The following is a 19361-nucleotide window of genomic DNA, read 5'->3' as shown; positions in this document are numbered from 1 at the left end:
ACACTGCAAGGCCCGTATCCATTCAAAATATCCAAATAAAGAATTTTCTTATATTGTCCTAGACTTAAAATTCAAGTATGTATTTGTGTAAAATACTTTTTAATGTGTATCATCTAAGTCAATCTAATAAAGAGACTATTTTCATTTAACTGAGGTCAGCTGAATTTCAAGCCCTGCTTTATCACTTCCTAAAATCCCTCTCACTTAGCCATCTTTTGATGACATCATAACTACACATGACTCTTCTAAAGGGACGCTAACGGTGTTTACACAAATCTCTTGTAATATGTATAAGGACACTTCCCTGAAGACGGCATTAAAAATCCCCACCACCCCCTCCCCCTCCGTCATCATTTCCTCCTCCCCCATCACAACCCCCACTATCGTAATGTGAAACTGCATGGAACCCCGTTGTATTCGATCTCACAGCTGTCGACCCAACACCTTGTCCACTTGATCTGGTCTTCTGTTCCACTTTAAGTCCGCAACACAAGCAGCCGCAGCAACAAATACCAATTAATGCAACAACTCCCCCAATAAGTCCGTAAACAACTTTCATCAGTATAGGATCTTCCTTACATTGGGCCGTCTTGAACACTCTCCTGAAAACAGGTATATTTTGGAAGAGTTAGGTTATGAGATGTTTGACATTATTGTGTACATACTACTGGCGTCTGGTCTTATCAAGGGGTTAGATCTAGTGTAAGGGACAAAACTCTTACAAATCATTGGGATGTTTGTATTCAGCATTTTACATCAATCTCATGTAAGCATCAAAGTAACTTGGACCGATTTAACTATGCTTCAAATGAAAGCTTGTATGGCTTTGGTGAAATTAAATTCGAAACAAACATATAATTAATTTCAAGGGTTATGCCCCTTACCCTACTTATATCTCCTTAAGTACAGTTCGGAAGAGATTGAGTGTTGATGTATGACAACAAGTCACATATGACCGACAATTTGACTGATTAAGGACTGGTCGATAACCGATGACCGATCTGGGCCTTGTTCTGTTAAGACAAATTACATGTGATCGACTCAATTTAATTTCAGAATTTTCATTGGAATAACTCTGAAATTGTCCGAACATTCCGCTTCAATTTCTGCAATGAATACACTCAATAAATATGTATCCGATGTTGCATACATGTATTAATGTTGAGTGCAAAATCGATCGTTGACTGACATTGGACACTGATATTCCCTGTGAATTGAAGCATTTATCTATCGCCGTTTCATGCACTATCACTGTCCTTCGGGCAGTCAATTAATCGTGATAATGCTCTCTAAATAGACAACTACTTTTTTTGTACTATGTATATAAACTTGTTCCTTTTATACATGTATTTAAAACAGAGGATAAATGTATCTTCAAGTGTCGGTATTTTGAATTTTCACTTTCAATTCCAGAAAATACGTTTGTACACATTTAGATATTTTCCACGTGAAATTCATGTTAATCGAGCTTCACATAAAATTTACGTAAACTTCACATGAACGTCACGTGAACTTCACGTGAAATTCACTTAACATGAATTGCATGCGAACAATTCACGTGAATTTCGCGTGAAGACTCAATTCACCCGAATTTCAAGTGAACTCTGTCACAAAGTTTATTTGCTCAGACCGGGTGAAAATTATGTGAAATTCGTGCGAAAATAACGTGAAATAATTTTGCCTGTGAAGCATAGGGGAAAATATAGTCCAGATGGCCTCTTTCACATCAAATAATGGAAGAAAAATTTATCTTCCTGCCTTAAAACGTTAATTTATAGTGTATATAAAAGAACTGGACGAGTATTTCCGATTGGTTTACATACAATGTAAATGTATCAACAAAAAATCAAGAAACATAAAAAAAATGACAATTCAGAAACATCGATTCCGAAGACTTGACCAATACGTCAAAACAGGAAGTCAAATCGAAATAGTAAACAATGTATAGGTGACATGTACAGGTTAGTGAAACCTGTCTAATCCAAACCTTTAGTAATCCGAAAGCCTTTCTAAACCTGACAGATTTTAATGCCCTTTTGTATTAATTAAAATGTATTTCGAACCTTTGTAAACTGAACACCTGTCTCAACCAAACACTTGTCTAAACCGAACACATGTCTAAACCAAACACCTGTCTAGGCCGCACCAATATTAGTAACAAAATGGGGTTTCGTTAAGGCAGGTTACAGTGTATTTTATTGACTTACTTGTACTCTCTGATCATATATTTAAGACCTTCGCCAAACTGGTTTTCTGTTAGATATTTATCTCGGGTTTCTTCGTAAATTATTTGTATACATTCTGCAGTCAATATTTTGTTTGCTACTTTACCAGGCGAAGAATAAACCTGTAGATTAAACAGCTCTAATTATAAACTATGTCCATGTATAGTGCTGTTATTACACACTGAACAAAAAATCTAGTTTCCTATGTTGTTTTGTATCGTTTATGGAGGTAGACCTAGGGTAAGGGGCATAACTCTTAAACGTCATTGAAGCGTTTTTATTCAGAATTTTACATCAATCTTATGTAAGCATCTAATTAACTTGGATTCATTTTATTCTGCTTCAAACGAAAGCTTATATCACATATCGCTGATTTCATGAGTTATGTCCCTTACCCAAGGTCTATCTTCTTAAACCTATTATTTACTCACTTCTGACTTAACTTTAAAAAAAAATTTAAAAAAGTACAAAAATAAGGATGTTGGGGTTCTTTGTTTCAACCCCCAGATCCCTCTCCGGAATAACCTCAAATTGACAAATATATCTCATATCTATTCATCTTAAGCAGCTTTAAGTCTTATTTTCTTTTGCAGTGTAATCGGAGAAATTTCATCAGGATAGAGGTAACTGCCCCTGATTTAGCTCCAATCATTCTAGCCTAACTTCTATATTTCAGTTCTCATGTTACAAATAGTTTTAAAAATAACATTGTGAGTTGTCAGCAAAATTTTCCTCACTGTCTAATTCTTATAGAAATTGGCATACGTCTTCGGAATTAATTAACGAATAACTGACGACGATGTAGTAAGCGGAAAATAGATCTACAGGGTAACAATTGCGAATAGAATCTTTATTTACTCGACATATATCTATTATGAACATTCTATTTCTTTGGTTAAAAGTATTATACTTTTGCATTAATAGCCTAAAATTGATAGAAATACATATTCTCTAATCGCCCTCTTACCTGCCTATCCTCTTTCGAAAAGAAAATGACAACATCAGCATGACATGACCCTGTAAAATCCCACTTGTTTCTTAGGGCGTCTGCAAATTGTTTGGCGTTTAACTTTTCATTTCTAAAATGATATTAAACGTGGAAAAGAGTTATTCGGAAATTCTAACGAAATGCTCGTTGTAAGGTCGAATTTCATTGGGTAACGTCAGAGTATCGATTCAACGGTTTGCCGCTCAAGATATTTCATTGCCGATCGACGTTTTAAAGTGCAAAGTTCACAGATTCATCCGACAATTACAATTAAATGGAGATACACGTACAAATAAGATGCTCTGATGTATGTATTCAATCGGAATTACATGCCTTCGGCTATTTCCGCTACACACTAAAATGACCTTGGGTGCACAAAAAAAGAAGAAAGTGTTCTTAATTGTACGGCGTTGTAGTGATTTCTGCTAATAAAAGTTGTTATACATCCATCAAGTGGGGCTGAATATCAGTATTAAGTATCTCAAAGGGTTTTGGTGCAAAGAGTGGAGTTAAAAAAATCAACAAGTTCAACTATAATTCTAGAATCAGATTGGATTAAAGTTTTGAAGATTTGCAAAATAACAAAAAATGTTCCAAGTATGAGAGTTAATTGTTCGTTTTTTTAGATTTTAACCCACGTTTGCATAATTTATACTCACCCAGACACGATTTTCATTTTATTGATTACAGCGAGTGCTATAACATAGTTATCCAGTGTGTCGTCACAAAGAGGTTTGTGAGCCGGTACATTCAACAACATTTCATCTATCTCACCAGCTGTAAAATAAAGAAGAAAAGACTAAACTGAGTAAAGTGTTCAAAGTGCCTCCAATTTGCACCAGTATATTTTGTAACGTTGGTTCCCATGGCAACGGAGGTCCAGATTTACGGTGAAAGTAACAATGATGTGAGATACGTTTGTATGTCCTTCTTGCCTTCCTTTCGGTTGATGGAGAGGGGCATCACTTATTCATCACTCCTCCTACACCGCTGAATGAATGTAATGAAATTTTCACAGAATCTTTATTAATACATATGAACATTGTGTACCTAATATTTTAGATTTTGATGCGAATCAATTTGGGGTTTTCACATAGCAAAATATAGACTTTGTCATTTGTAAATTTTGGGACATGAGGACCAATCTCTTATCCGTTACCTCTTCTACACCACTGGATGGAATTTAATGAACTTTCTCAGAATCTTTGTCATATATTCCCATGTGCACCTCCAATTTTAGATTTTGATCCGAATCAATTTGGGGGTTTCACATAGCAAAACATGGACTTAGTTATTTATATATATGAGAACATGGGGGATTAATCTCTTATCCGTTACTCCTTTAACATTGCTGAATGGAATTCATTGAAACTGTCACAGAATCTTTATTACACATTATTGATTTTGATCTAAATCATTTGGAGGTCAATAGATGCATGTTATGATCAAATGAGGAGTTTAAGGTATCAGTTTAGTGAAAGGGTAATCAAGGGAAACAAGATTCTAGCGGAAATCAGTTCCCAGTTTTAGTGGAGTCCGAGTTGCTCATTTGCTTTTGTTGCTCTGTGTGTATGGTTTTGGTTGCTTTGTGTCCTTTGTTATGTGTGTCTGTTTTCCTTGTCTGGTCTTGTCCCTGGATAATATTCTTTTGATTTCCGCTAGAATCTTGGTTCTCTTAATGACTTACTCTGACATCCCCATTCCCTCATTCCCCATCACCCTATATATCGAGGAATTGAAATTTTATCCAATACAGTTACTGTACTCCAAGAAATCAACTCTTATATGAGTAAAACACAGTCAACAACCGAGCATCGCATTTATACACTTTGCTTCCGTTTGTTAAGGCTTTGAAAAAGGGACGATGGCTGAAAGGGACGATGATCGAAAGGGCAAATTCGTGAAGAAGAAATTCTCCTTCCTGCATAAGATTATTTATTTTTTTTTTGTGTACATGTAATATAAATGACTGATTGGAATTTTTCAATAAGGTTTCTTGACCGGTCATGAACTGTGTACGCAATTGATATTAGTTAATATGCTATAAGAGTAATCAAGGAACAAAGGTTATAGCGGTAATCAAAAGAATGTAATCCAGGGACAGAGACCAGACCTGGAAAACAGACACACACAACAAAGAACATAAAGTTACTAAAATCAAAACATACAAAGTAACAAAAGTAAATGAGCAACTCGGACTCCACTAAAAACTGGGAGCATGGACCAGGTGCACCGGTATAGTAAGCGTCCTCTGCTTTTCTAGAAACACCCGCCGAGTTGCTCATAAAAAGTCAAGTCCGGGGTAGACAAACGAGGAAAGGTAAACTATGATCCCGTTGAATAAATCAGTTTTCATGGTGCAGATGGATACATCATAACGATCCACGAGTTCCTGATGACGACCATAAAACTTCTGTAGTGATGACTTCAATCTTGTAACAACATAACGCTGTTCCAGAAGCCTATTTGTTAGACTTCTAGCGCGATACAAAAAGGCATTGTGAACAGATAATGTAAATAAAACTCCAGAATAACAATAACAGATTGTCGCTTAATTAACGTCATATCTAAAATTTCGCTGGCGGATTCGGGGGGGGGGGGGAGTAATCTCCCCTTTGTTGCAAAATTTGGACGAAAAGCAAATAAATAGTAGCCCCATTTTACCTGGGTTCCCTTTGAACAACCTTTTTCTTCAAAAGGGAATTGTATGTGCTTTACAAAAACTTTCAACTTTACCTGCCTGACCGTTCAGTATTTCACACGGGTCACATATAAAGGTATCCTTACAGCTGCGCCCGCATAATCCACTTTCTCTTTTAGGGTTCGGGAAAGAGTAACGGTCCCATTCCTCCCTGCACACGGGATCCGGACAGTCTTGTCCAGTGGTAAAAATAACCGACGTTAGGGCTACAGTAAAAACTTTAGTAATAAATGCAAAATCCATCAATTCGGTAATTAAAACAAGATTCCATATTACATATTTATTTAATCGTATGCCAACGCACTCGTTTAACACCCAATGGCAATGTTCGTCACCCGACCCGGTGGTTTTCCCAAAGATGGCGGATTTTACACAAAAATGAAAACATAAATTACCTCTAGGTGCACATATACCACACAGCGAAGTACTCCAAAGAATGCGTGAAGGTTAAATGAAGTTCATATCATTTTATAGTTGGTTGTTTGGGTTGGAAAGATTTTTAGATGTGTGGTGCATTTGATCTGCGAACAGTAATTAAGTGTTTTACAGTCTACACTTTACTACACCAAGTTATTGTACACTGAGTTCAAATATACCGTGCAAAATAAATAGCTACGCATTTGTGTTTGGCATATACACACTGTATACAACCCATTACGCGCATGCTTTCTGGTACACTGTTTAATGTATGAAGACTTCAATCGCTGCCATTTTCATTTGACAAAATGGAATGGTCTCCCATTCGACGAGGGAGGTTGGGGATGGATCCGCCCCGTTTGATTTTTTTCTTTTTGTGGTGGGTAACTACTTGCGGTCTTTTTGCTCACTGTTATTTAAGGAGGTACAATGTAGACTTAGGGTAAGGGAAATAACTCTTGAAATCGGTGATATGTTTGTATTATATTCAATTTCACCAAAGCCTAATAAGCTTTCTTTTGAAACAGAATGAAATCAGAGTTACTTTGATGCTTAGATGTGGTTGATGTGAAATGTTGAACACAAACGTTCCTAATCATATTCGATTTCACCAAAGCCCATCGCTCTTTCATTTGAAACAGAATGAAATCAATCAAGTTATGTTGATGCTTACATGAGATTGATGTAAATTGCTGAATACAAACGTTATAAAGATTTGTAAGAATTTTGTCCCTTACCCTAGCTCCTTAAGTGTGAGTGACAGTGAATAAACATTTGTTTCAATCTAAGAGGTCAATTCATGTAAAAGAATTTTTTATATAATCATCACTATACTAAAACAATTGCGAGTTGAAAGTCCGTTTTACAGTGTCCTATTGGCCTCGAACATCTCTAGTTCTGTATTAGAAGTGCAATAAGTATATTATAATGCAAGGGCGGATCCAGACACTTTGGAAATATGGGTAACAGTCGGGTATTCCTAAAAAAAGGGGGGTTCTAGGACATTATTAACCAACTTTTGTCAAGTTAACATATGTAAAGGACAATTTTGAAACTTAAACAAGGAAATGGAATAAGGGTGGGGGTCTGACAAAAAAAAGGGCAGGGTGGGGGTAAGGTGAGAGATAGTCATTTCATGTATACATGTAGACTTATTCAAACCTTTCAGTTCGTCTGATAAAATGATGAACACAAGCAAAATTATCTATGTTTTCATGAAAGACTTTCGTCAAAAAGAAGTTCAATTCTTACGTTAAAACCGTCTAACCGTGCCGGCATGGAATTTCTATGTTCATTATACAAATTGTCTTCCATAATATAGTGGATAGAATGTTCGAATGGATGTCCACAACTACAAGATGGGGTTGGCACTACATTTATATGAAATAAAGTATTTAGCGAACTGTGCATGTTTCTAAGCCTATTATGTATAGTATTATCTTTCCTTTCGCCAAAATTGAAACTCAGGGTTTTTTTTATCGAAGTTCTTTTATGATTCTTTTGAAAATTCTTATGTTTCTTGCATTTCGTGTCTCTAAATTTAGCTGATTCCAGTCTTCTACTGTTGAATAGAAAAATGGCCTGTCGGTACTAGTTAATCTGAAGTGGGGGTATAGTGTAATCCGCACTGTTGCGTAAATTATACGACGAAATCTTGTTATTAAGTGGGGGCATAAGATCGCTGAAGTATTGTGGACACAGATGGTGATGAATATAGTAAAACATGTTAAGACGTTTGAATCGTCTTTTATCTTCCAATAACTCCTAATCCGTTTCATAGTAAATAGATTCCCTGCTGGCAAAAATATGTTATTCTATAACAATAAACCTTTATTCAAGTTGCATTTTTTAAAACTATTACTAACATCAAGACCACAACCGGAAGTATATTATTTGACAGGACGAATGAAAACTAGATAAATTCGAGCTGAATATTTTCTACTCAAAACCAAATGTAGTTTTTTTAAGAACGGATATTGTTTTGCTAGCAGATTGCATCATATTGTCAAAAGGAGGGTGCCAACCCATTGTAACCCACTCCGGATCCGCTACTGTACTGCTTGTGTGAAGGAAATCAAGGCAATAAGGATTCGAACCGCAATGAGAAGAACATTGTACAAGATAACGACTAGGTTGAGAAAATAGATTGATTGATTGTTGGGGTTTAACGTCAGTGCGGCAATATTTCAGCTATATTCAGACAATGAACATGAAATGGATGATAAAATGGACATGAATGATGATGAAAGGAAAAAAAGGAAGGGATGGGACACAAGGATAATAGGATCGACAAATTTAGAATGCTATTAGAAAAAGGGAGGGATGGGTAAGGTCGGGCACTTTAGCCTCCTGTGGCGGAGCGCAAAGGTTCCTACTCATATCGAATACCATAGCAGGGTTCTTTAACGTGCAAGGAACGTGGCATCTTCTGAGCACTATTTAGTCGCCTTTTACGACAAGCTTAGCGCTGCTGAAGGCCTATTCTTTTAACATCCGGACCTGGACGGGGCTAGAGAAAATAGATATACACAACAGACAACATGAAAGAACCAAAATAACTCGTATGAAGAAACAAAAGCAAATCAACAACTAAAATCTTGGAGCATTGACCAGGTGCGACGGTAGGGTACATTAGCGTCATCTGGTTTTGAAGAACATCCGCCGACCACGTCCGGGTTAGACACAAGAGGAACGAAATATAATTTTTGTGTAGTCACAAGATCACCATCCCTCCTACAAATGTAAAAATGCTCCTAAAGGTTAAACAATTCCATTTCATTCTTTAAGTTAGGCCAAAGAGAGATAACAGTTAATTTCATGAACGCTCTCAAAAAATTATTGAAAAAGTGAAAATAACATACGTCACTTACAATAATATTCATATGAAAGAACTTATGTAGCTGTCTTTGTAAGAATCATGCAAAACCTGAAAAATGTGATACACCCAAAAAAAGGCTACATATTTTTAATTTTGTAATTAAGTTGTTTAATAAGTCTTTACAATGAAATGTGTAACTATTCATTCAAATCTGCTTTCTCTTAGGAGATAATCAACATTGAAAATCCAATAGATTCTGTTGTGTTTGAGTATCATTTACAGAGTTTTCTCCCTTAATTTAGAATTCTACAGTGCATCCTATATAATTTTTATCTCATAAGGACACGGGTTATATGAAAAACTGAGTATTAATTTATGTTTACTGTGGCAATTTTAAACAAAATATCAAAAGTGAAAATATGCAGGCCTCTTACCCATAAATCACATTTTGCATAGTTCTAAGCTGGAGTGCTACTAAACACATTCATGTCTTCTTAAACTCAGGTAAAACGACGAAATAATTCCGCCATTTTGTTAGCATGAGGCCACCATTTGTGCATACATGCACAATATTTGATCTTTCATGGGCTTTTCTTAAATCGGTGCTCATGAAATCTTTCAGATGCAATGATGGTGCTTATTGAGGGATTTCAAACTGGCTTGACTATCCTTTCGGTCTCGCATAGACGGAAAGCAGGCAGGTGTTGCCAGGTTAAAACATAATATAGGGCTTGTAAATCTCGTCACGTGACCTACTGTATGAATACACGAGTTAAAGCATACCTGTTAGTATCAATGAGTGGGTACGTTGGAGATCTGTTAACATCAGAGAGTGGGTACGTGGGAGATCTCCTGTTAACATCAAAGAGTGGGTACACTCTTTGAGACCTTCACGTTTCCATTTTAGCGATCGTGCATTGTTTATCGTGCGTTTACACATCGTTTTGCGTTCGTTTAAACGCACGATAAACGCACAATAGAGGCGTTCGTTTAAATGCACGATAGGAGCTTAGTTTAGACGCACGTTGGGAGCGTACGTTTAAACGCACGATAGAAGCGCTCGTTTATTTTAGTACTTTGATTTTTTCCCTTGATTTAACTTTATTTCTCTGTTTTTTTTTTGCTATTATTAATTTTTATAATTTTATTAATGTTAATTTCTATTTTATTTTGTCTTCATTATATGTCAATATTATTATTTTTTTGTCGTTTGTTTATAATGCGTTTAAACGCACGATAGGAGCTTTCGTTTATCGTGCGTTTAAACACACGCTAGGAGCGTTCGTTTATCTTGCGTTTGGTGAGCGTTTAGCGTGCGTTTGGGTATCGTGCGTGCGGGAAACCTAAACGTCTCAAGGAGTGTACGTGGGAGAGATCTCAGATTTCAAGTATATTATGTTCGAGATTTTGCGTAACGAACTAAGACTTAAAAAATCAATAAATATGTTTTTAAAACATGTGAAAAACGCATCAATAATTTTCAAAAGGGTTTTTATGAAACTTTAAGGAAAATGACTAACACTAGTAAATCTTCAAATGGTCTTTTGCAGTTTGATCTTTTGTTTTTGTTTTTGCGGTTTATATTGCGTTTGAGTCTCTGAAAGCGGGAGACGCATGCCTTGTGGAAGGCGCGACTCAAATGAGGGTAGATTATAATAGGGTATGGAAAAGGCCGATTTCTCTCATTAAATCTCTCATTTTACCAGAAATTGGAGGGGGCGGGGTAGTACATGTAATTTGAAAACAATATGTGAATTTTTTTGAACCCCTTCATGTTTATAGTGAAACATAGACCATGAACTAAGCGCCCACAGTGTCAAACAGTTTGTATTATTTTTCTAAGCATGATTCATTATTTTTCTGAGCATGATTAATTATTTTTCAATTTTGCCTGATTCTTACAGATTCCAGTATTTAAGTTTACAAACACCAGGTAGGTACATGTACATGTAGGGACAAATCCAGGATTATTGATAGGAGATTACATGTAATTTGGTCTAACATGTACTAGTTTCCCAATCGTTTATATACTTCTTCTTGTTGAGTACAAAACCACCACCTGGTGTATCCTCGTACTGGTTGGTGACTATATACAAAAGTGATCGGTGCTGGAAGGACCCAAGGTGCAAGTTAAAATCCATATTTTGCAGTGCAGCTAAAAACGAGGATGTGTTGTTTATCTCAGGCTGGTGGATTGCAACTCACTCTTGAACGATTCCAAGGAGTTGCAGGCTATCACTACATGTACATTAGGACAATACATCGGAAAAAGCTACACCCATTTTAATCGGAAGTGCACATGCGTGCTTTGTGAAATATGTCTCACCCTGGACACTTCACTTATAAATATAGCGGATTGATTGTTTTAGGATTTTGTTGAGTTAGCGGAGTTAATTTCACTGTCATACAATTTGCCAAAATGCATTCTTTTGAAAGTAAACACAGTAAATCTAAAAACGCTGTTTCGCATTTCCAGTATGCTATAAATCCTAAGTTATTTAGCGGAGTGATACATTGTTTAAAGGTAAGTGATTGGGTCTGTGGAAAATTTCAATTTCTGAAATGTCTTTGATAGAAATATGTGATCTATTTCTTTTATTTCAAAAGTCAAATGTATTCAATACATCAAGAAAACAGCCTAAAACTCATTTAAATTTATTCTGAAGCATCTAATACAAAGATAGTTTTGACTGCCATTTTCCCATAGTGTATTTCAACCAAATTTGACATGTCAATATCTTGAAAAAGCAAAATTTACAAATACTTTAATGGTTATTTCACTGAGGTTATGATCATGAGATACACATAGTTAGATAATGCAATAAAGCCTATGCGTTTTTTCTTCATGTGCCGCACCTTATACAGATTTTGCTTAATTCTTAGAGAAGTACTTAACAACCCTTTTAAGCACCATTCTTTGTAAGAGTAATCAAGGGACCCAAGGTTATAGCGGTAATCAAAAGAATGTAATCCAGGGACAAAGACCAGACATGGAAAACAGACATAAAGAACAAAGAACATAAAGTAACTAAAATCATACATACAAAGTAACAAAAGCAAATGAGCAACTCGGACTCCACTAAAAACTGAGAGAACATGGACCAGGTGCACCGGTATGGTAAGCGTCCTCTGTTTTTCTAGAAACACCCGCCGAGTTGCTCATAAAAAATCAAGTCTGGGGTAGACAAACGATGAAACGAATTAGGCAATGAGTGGCACTTTACTCTTTTTTGTCTCAAATATATTCAATTCATGCAACTAAAAAGGTATTTAAATTTATCCTATAGATTTTTTTGACTACTTAAATAGGAAAAGGCATGGGAGGATTTTCACGCCTACTTTCCATAGTGTATTTCAACTAAAGTTGACCTATCAATATCTTAGAAAGTTAAACACTTTGGTGGATGTTTCTGGGGGGGGGTGAGTTATAAATACTTTGATAATACAAAAAAAAAGGAAGAAAAAGAAAGTTAACAAAAATGCGTTTTTTTCTTCATTTGTCACACCTTATACACATTATGCCTGACTCTTAGCCATAGAAGGACTTAAATCTTTGTTATTCTTAACAGCTCACTGACTATACGTACCCCAGTAAAAACTCTGACAGATCGAGGAATTAAAAAGGGGAACAATGAGGTGACAGACGAAGACCAAGAAATTTATTAATTAGAGGAGGCTTCTAGTTTATTTGTACCCCTCTAAGTAAATTACTCAGTGTACAATCATGTATGAATCAGGTAAAGCTGCTTATCTTTTATCTGATAGTGCATTATGCATTTTCAATTCGACTTGATATCCTTGCCTAGAATAATAATAACGATTTTCTCTCAATATCTGCGGAAATTATATATTTTTTATATTTCACAGATTCAAATTGTCTTTTAACAGAGCTTTCTGTCCCCGAATCGTCCATTTGCTGAGTTTTTCGTTTAATGTATTATTGTATATATATATACAACATCTCAGAATATGACGACTCTATTCGCTACACTGCTCCATCGGATCAAATTGATACAGGGAAGATAACGTAAACTTATAGAAGAGTCTGAAAAATTACAGATGAACTGTCCCGTACTACCATACATCGTGTACTAAGTTACTGCCCTAGATTAATCCTACGAGGTGGAATGACCCGGCCTGCGAAAGCTATGTTTTTATATAGCCTAGCTGGCCGAGTGGTCTAGGGAGCTGGACTTAATGCAGGCGGTGTTGCCATAGATGTCACAGCGGTACGAGTTCGAGTCCCGCGGAGGGAACGACCAAAAATTTGCTTCGCAAATTTGACAGTTCTAACATCGTTGCGAATTTTTCAGACCCTTCTATATATATATATATATATATATATATATATATATAATATACACACTTTCGTTGCAATTTCATGAGCAGGCTAGTATGTACATGTATATCCACGAGGTAGGTGCAATACTTTCAGTTAATCATTAGGGGAAATGCCCCTCCCCCCTATCATTTTGGTACTTAAATAGTTTAAATATCCTTGACTTCGCTTACGAGTCTCGAGCAGACGGTAAAAGTCCTGTAAAGATAACGCGCTTTGTAAAAAACAAACGTGTCCGTATTCCTATCCCAGCAAAATACAAAACCAATGCCTTTCGAATGAATTACTATTTTGTTTAACTAGATACATGTAAGTGTCTGTCTTAAACATCCGATTAAATATTAACTGCAATATATATATATATATATATATATGTGATTATTTCGGTTCATAATATGGCTCTCATCATCATGAACTCGTGGATCGTTAACGATGTATCCATCTGGACCATGAAAACTGATTTATTCAAGGTGTCATAGTTTTCCTTTCCTTTTTCGTCTACCCGGACTTGATTTATATGAGCAACTCGGCGGAATTTTCTACAAAAACAGAGGACGTTTACCCTACCGGTGCACCTGGCCCATGCTCCCAGTTTTTAGTGGAGTCCGAGTTGCTCATTTACTTTTGTTTCTTTGTACGTATTATTTTGGTTATTTCATGTACTTTGTTGTGTTTGTCTGTTTTCTTTGTCCCTGGAATGTATTCTTTTAATTTCCGCTAGAACCTTGGTTCTCTTGATTACTCAGGGACTGCCTATTTGTATAAATTAATTTTCTCTGCAGAGGAGGTTTCCTCTGTAATGTTCAATTTATTCACAGAAGATAACAGTTACCCTTTAGTTAGGAGTAACTTATCTTTTTATCTGTTCATCTTGTGTTTAGGTCAAGACTACCGTACATCAGGTAATTCGGTAAAACCAGGTTTTATTTTTGAAAAGTAATAAGCAAATGAGCTAGGTTTCGCTAAAAAATAAATTTTAATTTTTCATGTATATTACTGTAAGTCTACAGTTCTGCTAAAACGTTTTTACTTTACTTCAACGCAACAGAAAACAATCTTTTTCATTTCCGTTTGATCATCATAGTGGTTAACTTTAGTGAATATTTTTGTCCCTTCCAAGTACTCCAATTGACACCATTGGCATATGAAGAATGATTTCCTCTTAGATACAGTCCGTTTAAGTTACTGGCGTGACATGCACCATACCACCACCCACCTTTGTAGATTTTAGCCCGATTTATCGTTATCCTTGTCTTTTGTTGTAAATTTACTTCCATTTGGATGAGTTTTCATAGAATCTCCCGAATTACAAATATAAGGTGAAAATGATTTTTATATGAATTATATATAATTGTCTTTTGGATGATTCTGTCATCTGGATATCAATTGTAAGGTTATCGATTTTAAACTATTAGATGCATACGTGTACTAAATATAAATTCACGTATCGTAAAACTGTAACAAACAAAAGCCACCTGTGAATAATACAACATTAAATATTAAACACAGATTCTCCTCGCAGACCTAATAAAACCCGCATTACTCCGCTTTTTTATGTGCTTGCTCCCTGTACACGTGTTCTATGACTTACTGATATTGCATAAAAGATTCGTAAAAAATCAATATTTTGCCATGCAGTATACTCATCAACTTTAAATAGAATAAATAGTACTAGGGATAGAACAAACTCTCCTGTGAATTCATTCAGGTTTTATACATAGGATATACGTCACTTTTTTCTTTGTACAGTACTTGAATCGGGTAAACTTACCATTCTTTTGTATATGAGGGATGGGTAGATGTGGAATAGAGATGGGTGGAATAGGGATTGGTAGATATGGAATAGGGATGGGTAGATTTGAAATAGGGATGGGTAGATGTGGAATAGTGATGAGTAGATGTGAAACAGGGATGGGTAGATAGATGTGGAATAGGGATGGGCAGATGTGGAATAGAGATGGGTGGAATAGGGATCGGTGGAAAAGGGATGGGTAGATGTGGAATAGGGATGGGTGGAAAAGGGATGGGTAGATGTGGAATAGGGATGGGTAGATGTGAAACAGGGATGGGTAGATAGATTTGGAATAGGGATGGGTAGATTTGAAATAGGGATGGGTAGATGTGAAATAGGGATGGGTAGATGTGAAGTAGAAACCACGTAAAAATTAATTCGAAATAAGAGATTGAATGTTGGAAAATTGAAAAATATATGAAATTCTAATCGATAATTAAATAATTGAAACAATAAATAGGTAATAAGGATTGTATTTATTGGGATGGGTATATGTAATTAAGATTGTATTTATTGGGAAGGGTATATATAATTAGGAGTGTATTTATTGGGATGGGTATATGTAATTAGGATTGTATTTATTGGGAATATTATAAAGAATGGGGTGGTATATGGGGTATATGAGAAGCCTATTACGAGTTTATGTTTGGTCTTCAAACATTATGTTGAATCAACTTGGAAAGATTGTTTGATTTGATATCAGTGTTTGGATTTAAGTTTGTATAATTTAGTAAACAGCTTCCTGCAGGACATGTCTTGCTGCTCATTGATTGACGAAGCCAGAAAGTAAGAGGATGATTTATGCTTAATATATAGTGCTTACTTAAGTTTCATTGACTTTAACGTAAATCTTTGTACCTGTACATACATTTATTCATAGATCTAGCATTCTGTGGTCGATTTTAAGCATGCAGTGTGATTTGTTCGCTAATTTTTCACATGTGAAATTGAATTGAGAATTCGATGCGACTAAACATCTAGAAGCAGTCTGAAATACGTCTTGTATTAGGTGTTAAACTTGCGAAAAGGGTCCAGTGATCTAGTATGTTAAAGGAAAGAGGAAAGGTCAGACATAAACACCTTTACAAACATAGCCCTAATTCATATCCTAATCATTATTATTGATAATGGACTTACCAGCATCGCCGCTGCATCTGCCCACACCTAGATATAATTATAATATCCAATACGTTCTGTGAACTACAGGCTAAAAACCACTAATTCCACTTTCCATAGGCTTCTGTGCTAATTTCACAATATTCAATGGCTTCTCTGGACTTTACCTTAACTTTAACCTGCAGAGGACTATATATCAGCATGATTCTACATATGTCAGCTCACAATCCTCAGAATGGCATGTGGGGTTAGCAGACTTGCAGTGCAGTACTGGTCACCGGAAGTGAAGGGTCTATAAATAACATGGGAAATCTCAGTGTTTTCACAAGATAGGGGTATACTTAAAATCATTATGGAGATTAGGCTTCACATCACAAGAAGCAAAATGCACCTATAAAATGTACAGAAATGTTTTTCCTTTCAGAAACCGTTTAAATTTTTTAAATAAGATGAGAACTTTTTTCACAGCACTATGAGGAACAGGGGTAATTTCTGCGTAGGACTATTTTTGCGTACGTTCCAAATGCTCATTGGTTGAATTGGTGGTCTGTAACCTACAGTTAACTTACCATCACCGCAGTTGTATCTGCTCACAACAGATTATATCAACTACTTTCTGTGAGCTGCAGTGCACTTACCAGCATCCCCGCTGTATCTGCTCGCAAACAGACTATATCAAATAATTTCTGTGAGCTGCAGTGTATTTACCAGCATCTCGGCTGTATCTTCTCACACCAAGATAAAATAAAATACTTTTTTGTGAGCTGCAGTGTACTTACCAGCATCTCGGCTGTATCTGCTCACACCAGATTATATCAACTACTTCCTGTGAGCTGCAGTTCACTTACCAGCATCCCGGCTGTATCTGCTCACACCCAGATTATATTCAATATTTTCTGTGAGCTGCAGTGTACTTACCTGCATCGCTGCTGTATCTGTTTACCTCCAGATTGTATCAAATAATTTTTGATAATGATATCCAATACTTTTTGTGAGCTGCAGTGTACTTACCAGCATCCTCGCTGTATCTGCTCACACCCAGATTATATGATTATATCCAATACTCTCTGTGATCTGCAGTGTACTTACCTGCATCCCCGCTGTATCCGCTTTTATCCAGTTTATAACCACTACTCTCTGGTCCAACCGTAAACGCGTACTTGCCAGCATCCCCGCTGTATCCGGTTATATCCAGTTTATAACCACTACTCTCTGGTCCTACCGTAAACGTTCCATATTTTGCGTATTTTCTATCAAGTTCGAAGTCTTCTAAATCAATCCTTAAAATGTACGTTCCTTATGACGTTATTTGGTGGATGTTGTCGTTTCCTGGAAGAAACAGATTATATTATAATGATGCCAGAAGGACAACTGCTTAAATTAGAAAATTTTGTTGTTTTTGCTAACATGTTACTATGTCTACAGTGAGTAAAATGCATATTTTCAAATATGATAAAATAGGTAATCAAGCCTGCATCAAGTAAATAAGAAGTTGTTTCTTAGATTATTTTCTTGTCAATACTATGACCGAAAAAAAAATCAGCATTGAAATTTTGTAAACTTAATGCAAAAATTACCAGAAGTCGTTATGTTTTCTCATTTGCTGAGGTCTCACAATTAAATCTTTCAAAACTTCGTGATTAGTTTTCAGTTGTGTCAAAAACGTAGATATATACAGTATCATGTGTTTTGTTGTGCAGTTGTTAATTTTCATCGGTGTATAATACATGTGTATTATGTGTACTTCGTTACAACTGTAATACATTATCTATTTACTTCAATGTACCATAGCGTTTTAGTTGAACGAAGCTTAAGGAGGTAGACCTAGGGTAAGGGACTCCTCTCTTAAAATCACTTGAACATTTTTATTCAGCATATTACATCAATCTTATGAAGCATCTAATTCATTTGGATTGATTTTATTCTGCTTCAATTGAAAGCTTTAGAGGCTTTGGTATAATTAAATATGATACAAACATATCAATGATTTAAAGAGTTATCTACCTTACCCCAAGTCTATCTCTTTAAGTGCCTATACAGACTATTTTCATTAACAAAATTCTTAAAAGCGTTTATAAAATTATATATAGAAAGTTACCGAACAATGATTCGTGGCAAAATAGGTATGACACCTAAACGGAGAAGTTTGTACCGCAATGGTCCTAACTTGGCATTGCAAACTAAATCTAGATTTTACAGCGCGCTGCTAATTCTCTCTTTTCCATTGGGGTGTGGATATACCCGTGGCGATTAAAAAAACATTTGCATGCTACTGTCATAATCGGTGAGATTTGTCAGAACTCTTTTGGACATAAAATTTGGTTCTGTTAATATATAAAAAAGGAACTTTAGTATGAGTCATCCACCAAGGAACAAACCAGAAAACAATAAAGACATGTTTATGGATTATTCCGTTTCTGCTTAGAGCGTTTAACTGTATTAGGTTCTTAAGGAGATAGACTTAGGGTAAGAGACGTAACTCTAGTAATCAACGATATGCTTGTATCACATTCAATTTTACCAAAGCCTATATGCTTCCGTTTGAAACAGAATGAAATCAGTTAATTTGATGCTTGCATGAGGTTGATGTAAAATGCTGAATACGAACGTTCCAATGATGTGTACGACTCCCATTCTCTAAAGAAGTTAATGGTTCCATCTTTGCGACGCTGAAAAACTTAGAAGTAAGAAAAACGCATTTCGTTTTATGATATGAACTCAGTCTTTGGAAACTAACAATGTCGACCCATGGAGCTGATACTGACCAAGGTCTATACAAAGTAACTTTGTAAAATTATAAAGCCACTCAAGAAAGAGTGAAACTGGTTCATTAAGATGCTATGTATATTGCAATGTCAGTATTTATTTCAATCAATACCAGAAAACACAGAATGTCATGTTCGTCGCTGCGCACAGGGACAACTTTCTAATAGAATAATTGTAAAAATCAAATGTGAAAATTAAA

General features: G+C 35.8%; 1 protein-coding gene across 1 annotated transcript; it reads right to left on the bottom strand.

Annotated features, from left to right (window-relative positions):
- Positions 1 to 316: 316 nt before the first annotated feature.
- Positions 317 to 6299, bottom strand: LOC148600626 (uncharacterized). The gene is made up of 5 exons (XM_088558248.1): positions 5950 to 6299; positions 3873 to 3990; positions 3193 to 3304; positions 2208 to 2347; positions 317 to 602 (listed from the first exon to the last, which is right to left on the bottom strand). Exons 1-5 carry the CDS (start codon positions 6155 to 6157, stop codon positions 317 to 319), a joined length of 864 nt encoding a protein of 287 aa, XP_088414374.1. The 5' UTR covers positions 6158 to 6299.
- Between the last annotated feature and the right edge of the window lie 13062 nt (positions 6300 to 19361).

This window comes from Perna viridis, chromosome 13, assembly GCF_037379345.1.
Source record: "Perna viridis isolate PV_CMFRI_1.1 ecotype Kerala chromosome 13, ASM3737934v1, whole genome shotgun sequence".
Classification (NCBI taxonomy): domain Eukaryota; kingdom Metazoa; phylum Mollusca; class Bivalvia; order Mytilida; family Mytilidae; genus Perna; species Perna viridis.
Note: the sequence above shows the minus strand (reverse complement) of the source record. Positions and strands in the feature narration are given on the sequence as shown.